The sequence below is a fragment of the Musca domestica genome, unplaced genomic scaffold (genome assembly GCF_030504385.1).
Source record: "Musca domestica strain aabys unplaced genomic scaffold, Musca_domestica.polishedcontigs.V.1.1 186, whole genome shotgun sequence".
Classification (NCBI taxonomy): Eukaryota; Metazoa; Arthropoda; class Insecta; order Diptera; family Muscidae; genus Musca; species Musca domestica.
The window spans coordinates 839717-854343 of record NW_026712242.1 but is presented as its reverse complement, the minus strand read 5'-3'; the positions used below and the strand labels follow the sequence as shown (position 1 = coordinate 854343).

General features: G+C 31.5%; 1 protein-coding gene across 10 annotated transcripts in view; it reads left to right on the top strand.

Moving 5' to 3' along the window:
• The window catches only part of LOC101901309 (sodium/hydrogen exchanger 7), a 32001-nt gene extending 17684 nt beyond the window's left edge, over positions 1-14317 (top strand). For 6 of the 10 annotated variants that reach the window (XM_059121071.1, XM_059121066.1, XM_020036583.2 and 3 more), the window contains one exon: positions 13618-14317. In XM_059121071.1, the coding sequence (XP_058977054.1) occupies positions 13618-13695 (78 nt within the window). In that variant the 3' untranslated portion in view covers positions 13696-14317. Of the gene's footprint in view, positions 1-4211; positions 4529-13617 lie in introns of those variants that run through there. The other 4 variants (XM_059121070.1, XM_059121069.1, XM_059121067.1 and 1 more) reach the window with 2 other exon arrangements.
• The last annotated feature ends 310 nt before the right edge of the window (positions 14318-14627 follow it).

Genomic DNA, 14627 nt, shown 5'->3' with positions numbered 1-14627 from the left:
CCCATAGAAGCTATGTTGGCAAATAATTGAACAATAAAATTTTGGTCCAAAAGTGGGCCTATACTTATCAAAGTTTGAAAGAGAATTTTCTTCTTCCTAAAATTTTAAATTACCAAAACTTGAGGAAATTAATTTGATGGCTAAATTAAAAAGATACGCGAAACCGAGGGATACCCATATATCGGGGCTATATCAGAACTTAGACCCACATTACCCACATTTTGAACAAATGATTGTACGTGTAGTAACCCCTAGAACTGTATCAAATTTCAAACTATATCGCAAATTTTGCGAAGTTTAGAGAAAAATATTTGAGACCCATTGTGTACGGTTAAAGCTATATAATGCCCCTAAAAAAGTATGGCCTGGGAACCCAAAACCCTTTTGAGATTTTGATCTACTAACCAAATACTTTTCACTCAGAATTTCCCAACCCCCCGATTGGGTGTTGCACAATGCCATTACTCGCTATTGCACATAGATCCCATATAATTGTGCCTATGATTTAAATATCTTGAAGGTTTCAGTAAAATTTTTCGGAGGATATGAATTCATTTCTTACTAAATTTTCAATTCGATCTACCATTTTGTATAGTCCGCATATATGTATATATATTCTGTATTTTACTGATTACAGTCCCAATGAATTTTAATATCGAGTTCTCATTGAGCGTATTACTGCCAAATGAAAGGTGTAGGTCCACATTTTGATATGACCCCTATAAAGCTATATCGGCTATTTTTGTTTGTTTGGAAAGATTACAATTTGACAGCGTATTGTGCGCCAATCTCATTATCTTTAGCTTACATTCACAATTCAACATGAAAAAATTTCATGCGATAATTAAAATTATGAAAAATTAAAAAAATACATAAGAAAACAAATTTAACTCACATTTTATTTGCGTGATTTTGTAACACGACTTTTTTTTTTTTTTTTTTGATTTTATTCTTTTCTGCCATCAGGCCAGTCGTTCTTGAGTTATAAGCGCAGTAACTAACATAAACTTCTTTTTTATATATAGATGGTAAAAATAATACTTTATTTTGTTCACAAAATAAAAAAAAAACTATTGAATAAGGTATAATAATATAAAAAATGTGCATCATATAAAAAAATTCTTGAACTTGTTCGCGGTTTTAGAATGGTTTGCAATGAAATAGTCTCTCTTTTCGTTATTTCCTTTCGATAGTAATTATTATTTAACTTAGATGTGACCACGTTAAATTATTTCGACAGCATGTATTCAGTTCGCCACTACAAACAATTCAATGTAACCCGACCGCAATTTCCGTTCTCAAAAAAGTGTCAATAAAGTTAATCAAACTGAAAAAACACCGTTTGTACACGATTAAATATGATTTTTTTGTATCATTTTGTGAATGATACAATTCGTATAGTTCCACTTAGCCAATAAATACATAAAATCTATAAATAACAGTTTTGTCCGTTGTCGCTTTATACTCCCCAAAAAGACTACACATCATATTAGAATTCAAAAAGAAAAAAACTACAAATTTACATTCGAAAATAGTAAGTCAAAATGGAAAAAAAATCACGCAATATAAAACATTACGATTCTACATTTCAAAAGTCAAAATGAAAATGTTTAAATTTCACATTTTAACGCGATTTTTTGGATTTTATCCTTTTTTGCCAAGAGATTATTTAGAATTTGTCGAAATCGTTAAAATCCGACTAGTGGTTCTTGAGTTGTAAGCGTAGTAACTAACACAACTTTCTTTAATATACAGGGTGATATAAAAAGAACTGCAACAAAGTCAAACGCCATAATTTTTACATTTTTTTTAAATTTTATTGAATGAAAGCAAACAATGTCAAAAATAGCATCAAATTTTAGAATAAGTTTAGATTTGTTCGAATTGGTCACCTTTGGCAATCGTCATACGCTGCTCGAATGTTTCCCTGCGGTATTTTATTCTGATGCCATTTATTCTGATGCCACGGTCGATTAATACGAGCGGAGAGCGACCATCGGCTTTTATGGCATCCCACACCATCACCATGAGTTCTGGTGGCCAACCGAAGGTGCACATTTTCAGCTGACCTCTTTGGCAAGTAAACGCGAACATTTTATTTCGGAGATAACCAAATTCGGCAGTTCACCACTTTCGGCCAAGCGAAGTAACTCTTTAGTCTATTTTCATTCTGTTGCGGTGTAAGTTTTTGCACTTTTTGAAATTTCAATGGCTTTACCCCGAGCTCATTTTTCAATCTTTGCCGAATAGAATATTGCGATATGATCAGCTAACGACCCACTTTTCGGCCACTGCGACGCGGGTTTCGATCAAGTCGCTTCTTTACTTTTCGAACCAATTCTGTTGATGTTGGTGTTTTCTTCCGTCCACTTCCATGACGTCGGGCTACGCTACCATTATCGCGCTAACGAGCGATGGTACGAGACACAAAAGATTTATTCACATTTAAATGCTGGAGTGCTCTAACGATAGCCACTTGTGGTTTTCTATCCAAATATGAAGAAATCACACCATCAGGCTTGAATTCCATCACGAATAACTTTTATTCTGGAAAATTCTCACCAAAATGCTTTTGTACGCTTGTAAACACTGTCACTGGAATAATTTTAACAGCTGTCAGACGGGTGGCTTGGAAATGACAGCAGTCTGAAGTTGGTTGCAGTTTTTTATACCCTCCACCTTGGAAAGGAGGGTATATTAACTTTGTCATTCCGTTTGTAACATCCTTAAATATTCGTCGTAGACCCCATAAAGTATATATATTCATAATCAGCATAAAATTCTAAGTCGATTTAACGATGTCCGTCTGTCTGTTGAAATCACGATACAGCCCACATTATTTGACGTAGAGCGCCAAAATTTAGCAGAGCAATTGGTATTGTATCTAGGATGGTTGGTATTGAAAATAAGATATATCGGTCCACGTTCTGGTATAGTCCCCATATAACGGTACCTCCCGATATTCGGTATTTTGATGATTTATGCCACATTATTTAACGGATTTGTCTGAAAATTGGTATTTGTAGGTCATAACGGGTCCCTGTATGTGTGGCAAAACATAGCATGTATAGCCTTCATATAACGGTACCTCACGATATTCGGTATTTTGATGATTTATGCCACATTATTTAACGGATTTGTCTGAAAATTGGTATTTGTAGGTCATAACGGGTCCCTGTATGTGTGGCAAAACATAGCATGTATAGGTCCACGTTTTGGTATAGCCTTCATATAATGGTACCTCCTGATATTCGATATTTTGATTATTTTTGCCACAGTTTTTTAACGGATTTGTCTAAAAATTGGTATTTGTTGGTCATAATGAGTTCCAGATCCGGTGGCGAAACATTGCATGTATGGGTCCATGATTTGGTATAGCCCCCATATAACGGTACCTCCCGATATTCGGTATTTGATGGTTTTTGCCCCTTTTTTTCACGTATTTGTCTGAAAATTGGTATTTGTAGGTCATAATGGGTTCTAGCTCCGTTGGCGGAACCTTGCATGTGTAGGTCCACGATTTGGTAGAGCCCACATATAACGGTACCTCCCGATATTCGACATTTTAATGGTTTTTGCCACATTTCTTCTAATGTTTCCTTTACCCTAATGTGGAGGATATTAAAAGTTTGGCCCGGCCGAACTTAATGTTTTTTTACTTGTTTTCATCTCACCCTGTATATAGATGTTAAGTCTAATTTTTTTTATTTTCAACACACAAAAAAATGTTGAAAATGTTCAACTTTGAAATTTGGTACGCCCGACGTATTGGGTAACATTAATATGAATACATGTGCTTTATTTGTGTGGTGAAATACGTCGACCGAGAACGTCGAATTTTAGAATAAAATAAAAATTGGTGAATTTTAAAAATTGCCAATTTTTAAGACCTTATCAGTTGGTAGATTCTGAGGTCCATATCTCATGCGTATTTGGGTAATGCGGACGTAAAAAAACGAATTTTATTTAACATTGAATGATTTTCCCTGATTTAGAGAAACACAGGCTTTGTTTTCTCTCCATTTTGGATCGCCTTAGTGTGAGATGTTGTCTAATTGTGCATAATACACCACAATAAAAACTTCTCCTTCATTTCCATCCCAAAAATGCATTTTATTTATTCATTTTATGCAGCGCTTACATACATATATATATATATAGCACTAATTTTTTTAATTTAATTAATATAATTTGTTTTTATTTTGTTTCAGATTGACAATCATTTGCGCAGTTATCATTTGTAGCGAACCTGTTCCTTTTGTTTGTTCTAGTTTAGTTGTTTTTTAATTGTCCTCGAAAAGGCTATACTGCACACACGCTCTGCAAAAGGAGACATAATTGAGAATTGAAACTACTTAGCTTCGTGATCGAAATCTCTTGGAATGCTGTGAGTCTCGTTTTTGTTTTTTTCAAAGCAAGTGTAGTATGTGTTGTTGTTACACTTCATAATGTTTAAACTTCCTAAAATGTGATGTATTTTAAGTTGCTTTTTTTAAGTAATAGACAAAATAGAGAGTGAGAGAAATTACTTACAACTTGTTTGAGGGTGATATTTTAATTTTAATTAAATTTAAATTAATTAAATACATACATATATACACATATATTCATCCAATATGCAAATAAAAAGTTATTTATTAAAACAATCAAAAGTTCCTTTTATATTTTCTAGTTTTATTATTTTAGCTAAATCGTTTATTTTTAAAATTGTATTGATTTGTTCTGTTTCGATAATACCTAAATACGGTATCCAAAATTTGACCTACTGGGTCGATGTTTTTCATAGCACAAGTTTAAAAAATGAATTTAGATTAATGTTACCGGAAAATCTTGACAATTGCAGTATAAATTCAAACATACTTGGTCTACTATAAAGGATATATCTGATTCTTTCTATAATATTCAGTATTTGGAATTTCCATGCTAATGTTAAAAAAAGCTTTGTCTAATAGGCTAGGGTTACCCGATCAGAACTTTAACTTATCAATTACTCATGTGATGAAGATTGCTCGAGTTATTCCGATTCTGATGTCAATTTAGTTTCGTATCGTACAATTCCTGCCGCTCCCATCGCTAAAAGTGTATTTGCCACTAACGATGTTTCAGGGAAGCACATAGCACAGAGAACGAAAGAGAAGACTATTGTTGCAGCCCTTAATCTGTTTTCGCATTCGATGCGGTGGACTATCGTATGCTAATTCGTCATGAACTCTATCCTTCCAAACGATGTGAGATTTGTATGGTGCACTTGACAAAAAGTAATTAAAATTTAATAATTACAATTGTAACTTTGAACACATCTCTATGTATTCATGTAGGGAGCAGTTTTTATACTCCAATCAAAGCTCCGAAAAACTCGCTCGATTTTACCCAAAGAGTGAAACTCACTCGCTGTCACTCGAATAGGAGTGAGCATGTTTTCCTTGTTTTTGAGTGGGAGAAAAATTTGTTCAAAATCAAGCAGATTCCATTTTTTTCGAGCAATCTTTTTTGTCATGCCGTTGTGGTGTTGGCATGTGTGTGTGTGTAGTTTTGTAACCACCAATTGCAAAACATAACAAAAACAATCAAATCAAACAAAGCATCATTGCTTACAAGTACCAACAAAGCATTGCTCTGTTCGAGAACCTGCAAGAATCTACAAGTTTTGCAACAGGTGCGGGGAACGATTAAAATACCGTCTTTCTCACAACTATTCAAGGCGATAATTCGATTGTTTCCAATTTATCGCGAGCGATAAAGTTGCGATGAGCGTTGAAGCATTTAAATCCCTCACGAGCATAACCTTTGAACGAGAATCTCACGAACGATAAAACTTCGCTGCATGCGTCGTCGATTTGATCATTCGCGAACGTTAGTTTTTTGGGAACGCAAAATAAGCTCATGCGCTAAAATCGTATTTTTAATCGTTCGCGATTGATTAAAAAACGCTCTATTTTATGTTGCACATCCATTCGCTGTGTGTGTACACATTTACATATTTTCCTGCTTATGCATTCGGTAGCAGAGGGCTGCAATGAGTATGATTGAGTAGGCTTGATCACACACAGTGGAAATACAATCAAACTCAATCAGTCGGTCAGATGTAACATGGATAAACATGAGTTACTCAAGCCAAATGAAAAAGTTGTGATCAAACATGTATTGATCGAAGTTTTGTGTTCGCAATCAAACAGCTCACATAAGTTATTTGTTTACGAACTTATGATGAATTGTTCATAACGGGTCGATCATCTATGATGAGTCTGATCGGTTTGATTCATCCTAGTTGAGTGAGTGATATGATTTGATTAAAACACAAATGTTCGAATCTGAGCTAAATAATTGTAATTTTACTAAGCATTTCATAAAAGAAATTGGTACAAATTATATTTAATAAACAGACAATTTTTCATTTTATTTGGATTGTCGGTTTGTTAGACTTCAGTGACTTATTTTAAAAAACAAAATTAATATTTTTAATAAAGAAACACATCATTGGTATTTAGTAAACAAAAAATGTTTAAATATTTTTTATTTTACAATATTGGTCAATATTTTTCACAAACTTCAACTTTTGCGTTTACCTACACATGTGTAGTTTCTACTTGCAACAATTTCGGTCGCACTATCACAATATTCTTCCATTTCAAATATTATAGAAGTCAAAATAACCTGTCCCAACTTGATTGAATGGTTGAATAAAAAATGACGCTGAGCGAACTCGATTCAAAAAAACAATAATTTACATTCATGTGTTCGATCAATTCATTTCATTCAGATCAAAAATCATGTAAGAAACCGAGTATGGTTGAATTTTTGCATACTCGTTGCAGCCCTCTGTTCTGTACCCTATTGCTTTTGAGACGGGACTTAATTATGGTCCCTTCTAACATGCAATAACCTTTTCTTTTCCAATCGCCCAAGTTAAATGAAATACACCAGATAGTAAGAGAAAAATAACAGATTTTAGAAACTGTGTGAAAACATCACACGTCGATTTATATTTCATTAAGTATTGCAAACATAAAGATATAGTTTAAAAAAAAAAATCTATTATTCTAAATAGAAACTGAATAATATAAAATCAAATGAGCTCAAGCCTGAAGAAACTAATGTAAAAATTAAAAAAAAAAACATTTAGACCTGACATTTTTCCAGTCCTTACATTTGGCTTCAGCGTAAAAGAACAAAGGAGCGTAGGGCCAAAATCGAACTAAGTCAACATAAAACTCCCTTCGATGACTTTAGCCAGTCAAAAAAGCGTTTTATGTGTTCTCACCTTTACACTATTGCAGCTCTGGAACAAAGCACATGTTGGTGCACATTCATTTTTGTGTATAATATGAATTAAATAAAATAAACGAGAAATTAATTAAAAAAATTAGCTCTTTTTGTATTTTTTCTTGGTCTTGCAAAATATCCGCACTTAAACTATTATTTTTTTTATTTATCAGTGGTAATAATAACACTTATATTCCCATTGAATTGTATAACATTTTGGAAAACAATATCTAGAATTACTGTGCACACCTACTGTGCAAGCGCCATCCTAACAAATGACGAAAAGACGGTTCGAAATCTTCTAGGAATGCGTTTTGCACTCAAAACCACCGGTCCATTGCAATACATTCTGCCGCTTTTTTCTTTCATTTTGTACACGATCAACCTGAACCCCCTGCCAATAAAATTGCAAGAAAAATCGTCAATTTTTCAGAACAAAATCGAAATAATCGCCATTTGCATTTTTAAAAATCGGCAACGTAAAAATTACTAAATAAACACATATTTTGCTTTAAAACAAAACATGATTGTTTATATTATTAAAAAAAAAAAAACAGAAAATAAATATGTACAACTATGTAATTCAATAAAAAGAGAAAACTAATTCAGTTTTGCCAAAAAAAGTAAATAATAACAATAAAATACAAACATAAAATAATCTACAAAAATTTAGATATTTTAATATACAAAAAAAGTATATACATTTTTGGTATTAATTTTTGGCAATCTTTAGAATAAAGCATTCTTTCCAACGCATCATAATTTAACGAACTTCTATAATTTTTTGTACGAATTTAGACAAAATTGAAAAAGCCAGAGAGCTAACTACACGTTTTATTTCGGAATTTATTTTTTCCAAAAGCTTTTCAAAAATATTTTTAAAAATTTATTCAATGTTCAACTCCCTAAACTCGGATTCTGTTTGTAAAATAAATATAGGGAAATCTTTAAAAATATCTAACAAAACATTATTTCTCTTCTTCATTACTGTTTCCAGATCAATAGGTTTTAAACATTCAAATGAATTTAAATTAAAATCAAACCGTTTCAATAACTGATTTGCAACGTTCAGTCTAATGAAATTTTTTAAAATGCTCCTAAATAGTAACTCCATTTAGTTAAGTAAATTATGAATTTCTGTTGATTCTTGTTGTAAATTTGTAAATGTTATTATTGACATGGAGATTACACTAAAAAAAGGCATTGTATGTTCTTAAATGGCATTACCCATTTTTAAAGTGAAAAATCTCAAAATGGCAGCGCTGCCCCCTCCCTGCAAAGTTCTCAAACAACTCTTGATCTAGTGACTCAGCAGTGCTCCCACACAAAACCCAATAGTGAAGACCAGACTCCGTAAAAATAACCACAATTTTCAATTTTATGAATATCTCAAAGTTGTTAATATTTAGATCATTATAGATTTGAGTGACTTCAGTATTTTCACTCATACTCCTGAAACGACATAGACGACATCTGCTTATTCGAAGATTTTTTCTATGATAAGCCGTGAGAGCATTTCATTGTCTATTTATTCATTATTCTATGCTGGGAGTATTTTTGTTCGATTGGCTTCCTTACTTCTAGTCCCACGGTTGATCCGTCCAAAATTATGTTTCTTCGGGTTGAACTTCATTCCTCAGCGACGCATTTTGCTGTTTAGGATTTCAATACATGTTTAGGATGTTGATAAGTGTGCGGAGCTCAACATAATATATATATATGAATTTTAAAGCTGACGCTGGGGGATATTAAAGCCCTTTCAAAAGAAAGTTTTTACTAAACTGCATATTATCAAAAATATGGTAAAAGTTATTGTTTTTCAAAGTTAAAAATCCGAAAGAAAAAATTTTATAGAGTGACTGAATTTGCGACAACTTTCATCTTTAATAATTAGTAGGGATGTCACTGGTAAAGATTCCGAACGAATGTGGTTTTAATTCCGAAAATTGTCTTCGGTTTAAACCACTTTGGAAGTTCCAATTGAAATTGTATTTTTATGGTATACAAGTATCATTAAAACACTTTCAAGTAATAAAAATATGATAGCAGAAAAATACAATTAAATTTACTTTTTTTATTTATTTAAAATAATTAGCAAAATTTAATTGTTTCTCAATTGACGAAGCAAATTTTTAACATCATTTACGTTTTAATCATTTAGGGGCAAGCACAAAAGTTTATTTATTAGTTTCAATTAAACTTGTTATTAAAATGTTCACCTTGCACTGGGGTAGGACAAGTGGTCCGAAGCAAATTTGAAATTCATTACCGTTCATTACTTTGCGCCACAATTACAGACATTGTGTAAAAATTAACAAAATTAATTTTATTTTCGAAAAAAAAATCTTTCCACTTCTACAGTGTTTTCTAATCAAGTGGTTTGTTTTGATTTCTCATTCATTCGTTCCAAGGTCGGCCAAGAATACTACTTTGACATTGAAACTTAGTAGTTTTTGCCTTATTGAGATGTGACTCTCTTTGAATTTCAAAGCACAATATGTCTTTTGGCGGCAAACTTGATTGCCAGATGGGCTTACTGGCCGACCTTATGTGGGCCATGATTCGTTCTTTCATTTCTCTAATGATGCCGTATTTACATTGAATAATGAGATTTTCGTAATTCACCAAATCGATCGGAATCTAAAGATGCTAAAACAAAAACGATCGATTTTGAATTACGAAATTCAAACTATTCCGATTCGATTTTGTTGCATGCCTATATACATACATAGTTTTTAATAATATTATCATTCAAAATGCGTGTATTAATATATAAATCAATAAAATTTCTGATTTTATATATATGTAGAAATATTACAAACTCCCAATGCAATTGAAGTTTTTCTGGCGGAAACTACTAGGTAGCAGCATTTTTCCTTTTCAGTTAATTTTCAAGAGGAATCTTTGGTTTTAATAGCAAACCAGGGAAAAGTGAGAGATTCCACACGGAGTTTTTATTCATAATTTGACTGAAGTGTCGCAGCCATACCTAACCCTAAATTTACTAGCATAATTCATAAACAATAATATAAATACACGCTGTGCTTAGTTTTTTGCATTGCAGAATTTTTTGTTCAGTATTTCATTGTGAACATTTAAATAACAAGATTAATTTTAACTTATAAAAAACTAGTTGGCCCGGTCCACGTTGCCGGCCCGAAGTTTTAGTCTTTAATGAAAATTTTGGCTCATAAAGGTGCACAAATTTTATTATAAATATTAACTCGACTAAATAGAAATAAATACCTATGGAAGGAAGGAAAATAGTCGAAGTTAATTACGCTTTTACCATAGCACATAGCACATATACACCCACTACCATAGCACCTCAAATTGTACATTAGAGTACCCATAAAGTCTATGTTCTTGTTCATAGTAAAATTCAGTGACGATTAAACTATGCCCATGTGTTTGTCCGCCAATAGGTAACAATCACTATAGATCGGCGGACCTAGGGAATATATAGGGACTGTACCAAAATATCTACCTATGTTAAAATTTTTCTGTAAGATGGTTTTATACTCTCAAAGTAGCCTAAATTGATTGGAAAATGTGATCAAGACCCTCGAAATAGAGAAGCCAAGATGCTAAATAATGGCCAAATCCATAGAAAAACCTGGCTCAATGGTTATAATTTTCTGAAAGGAGATTTTCTTCAATTTCGTAGGATATGTATCCTTATTAAAATTAAAATTAATAGAAAAAAAAAAACAAATTTAAAAATCTTGAACTTGTTCGCGGATTTTTTACAGCAAAAACTATTCAAAAAAAAAAAAAAAAAAAAAACACTGCAAATGTACCTTTGAAAATAGTAGGTCAAATTAAAAAAAAAATCATGCAAAATAAAACATTAAAATTGTATATTCCAAAAGTGTTTCAAATTTATCATTTTACGTGATTTTCTTTTTTGGATTTTGAATCGTTAACATCAGACCAGCGGTTCTTGAGTTATAAGCGTAGTAACTAACTAATTTTCAGATTAAATGAAACCTTTTGCAATTGCAATGAAACTTTTTGCAGTGGAAATGAAACCTTTTGCCACCGAAATGACAACTTTTGCAACCGAAATGAAACTTTTTGCAAATCAAATGAAAATTTTAGATTTACAGAAGGAAAAGTTATAGAACATTTTATTTTTAGTAGGTTTAAAATTTAATCAACTAATTATAAGTAATATTTAGTTAAAGAGGAATTTGTATTGATTACTAATACCTATTTATTTATAATATTATTTCTTTACACTTAAAAAAATAACGCTCCCATAAAACGTAAGTGTAGATGCAGAAAGATTAAAAAAAATTTTCAAGGTCTTTCCTCCAAAAGACCCGAATTTGTTTCTCAATTGACGAAGCAAATTGATGCCACATCTTTTCTTTCTTTAAAATTAGATTTTTTCTTCCAATCTATTTGTGAAAACTAAATAATCTGGCCTTACGAATGGTAAATTGAAGCAAAGAAAAAAATGTAAAAAAGGAATTTGGTATATATGTATATATATATCTATATATATATATATATATATATATATATATATATATATATATATATATATATATATAAATTTTAAAGAAAGAAAAGACGTGGCATCAATTGCTTCGTCAATTGAGAAACAATTAAAATTTTCTAATTATTTTAACCAAAAGGAAAAAAATGTAAAATTGAACAACAAAAAAATGGAAATTATTCCCCCTTCCATTGTTAAATAAAACAATGTAAATCCACGTCTGGTTCCACATAATGGTTCCTCCAAATATTCGGTATTTTGATGATTTTAGCGTCATTATTCACCGTAGTAGTTTTAAATTACGTATTTAGAGTTCGCAATGGTAACTACAGTCTGTGACAGAAAATTGCCTATTGCCCTATAGGCCCCATATATAAGTACCTCGGTATTTTGACGATTTTAGGTACAATACTCACCGAAATTGTTTGAGATGTCGTATTTGAAGTTCGTAATGGAAGCTACAGCCTGTGACAGAAAATTGTCTTTGCAGGTCCAGGTCTTCCTTATATACGGTATTTTGGCTACATTATTCACGGGTTATTTCAAGTTTCGAATTTGAATATGGTAATGGCTTGTGACAAACTATCAATGTAGGTGCGCGTCGTAAAGACCCTAATATAATGGCTATATTCGGTATTTTTAAAATGTTAACAAATTTGTGGCGAATGTTATTTTTTTTCGAAAATTTTCAAATTCGTTCTAAATGGTGGAGGGTATTCAAAGTTCGGCTCGGCCGAACTTACTGCTTTTTTAACTTGTTATTACATGAAAGTGTTTTAAAGTTACAAGTTCCCAAAAAAATACAATCTCAATTGCGAATTCCGTAATTCTGAAGAAGCTAAATTAATTCCACTTTCGATTCTAATTCTAAGGGATTTTGGTTTGCTTCTTCAGTTTTCGATATTTCAATTAGTTTATCATATTAAAAGACACATCTCTGAAGCTATAGGCTGCTAGTCATTTCAAAGTGCAACAAGTTGTTTTGTTAATTTGACAATTTTTCAAAATTTTTAGGGTAATTGCAAAAATAACTACCCATTAACTTTGTAAACAGAAATTTTAATCTCAACAAAATTTTAAAATGCTGTTAATAGTTGATCGGTTCCAGAATCTTCTAGTTTCGGTATCTTAAAGAAAAATCGGCTATCGTGGTGAATATTTTAATTATTGCGTGTTCTGAAACAGGTCAAATATTTGATATTAAAGTACGTTTTAGTCAAGTTTTTTTTTATCCGAGTTGACCGAACAAAATAGCAAACACAAGGTAAATTAACTGTCTATTCAAAACAAAGTACCCACATCAAAAACTGTGTGTATTTTGTGACATTAGAAGGAAAAGTGCATTCAGATGTGTTATTAGGCCTGTCCCGTTAATTATTGTTCCATAGTTCCAAGCAATTCGAGATAAACAAAATTGAAATACCTTTTTCTCAAAACACTTAAATGGCGGATGTGTATATGTATGCCATCGAACTAAATCAATAGTAATTACTAATTTCAATATGGCTCTTCTCAATCGAACTCAGGATATGCAAATCGAATAGCCCAAAATGTTAATGCATATCTGATTTGTAATTGTTATTTTTGGATAGAGAATGATGGAAAGTAGCGCAAGGTAGTTAACGGAAGAAGCGCTAAGCTCTCGGCCCTTAAAAAGAACAATTTAACAAATAAAATAATTTTTTCCTTTTCTTTTTTTCTTTTTTAATGAAAATATAAGAATTAAGTAAAAGAAACACACAAACACATTAGAATCATTTATGTTAATGTACACCCAAATAAATAGTTAATAATACTCTTGTCTCTTTTCTTGTCTTTTTAATGTTTGCCATACCCCCATTCAACCAAAGATGGAAATAATGGAAAACGTTCAAAGTCCTGTATCGACACGCATTACACTTTTAGGCTTTTATGGCAAGAATTTATAGAGTAGTGATGGTGTCACTAAATATGAATTGTAATCCTTTAGAAAATTTGGAATTTGGAAATGCCTACATAACTATCTATGTAAGCATGTGTGTCTGTAAAGTTATACCCTATTTATATATGATGCCATATATTATACATACATACTTGATAAATACTCATAGAAATAATTTGTATCTATTTACATATGTATACAGATATTATTACATATTTCCGATAATAAAATATATATTATAAATTTTGAATAATTGTTAAAAGATAAGAGTTTGAAATTGATGACTTCAATTTGTTACTTAACTAACTTAAAAATATATTGAAATATGCTGAAATTTTTATACGAAATATCAGAACATGTGAATGTTGAGAAACACACATGCGAAAGACATACTCGAATGTAATAGTATGAGATTATATCTGTGTGTGCATATTGTCACGTAATAGCCTGTTTTGTGTCCTTAAAATATTTATATGATTTTCTGCAAATATTGTTCAGTGCTAATAGAAACAGTCTTAATTGTTATATTCTATTCTAATTATTTTGTAAGTGATTTCACTTTTTGAATGTGTAATAATGACGATATAATAATAAAGATATGGGTGAATCATACACAAATCAAATGTGTATTCAATTTCTTTTCTTGTCGATTACAAAAAGGTAAGCTGAAACAGATTGCGGGTTTTACATATGATATATGATATTTTTACAGCACAGGCCATTTGGCAACGCTACTAACATTAGATTAAATAAAATGTTAATTTCTAGATCGAAGGAGATTCTTAACTCTTTTTCAATCGAATGCAGATTATATTTTTGTTATTATTTTAATTCGCCGGTTGTCTCACTTATGTGTCACGGCGTGATGATGCTGGTGACTCTGCAATGGACGATGAAGCAGTTTTACAACGTTACCTAAAATTCGATGTTGCGTTCACA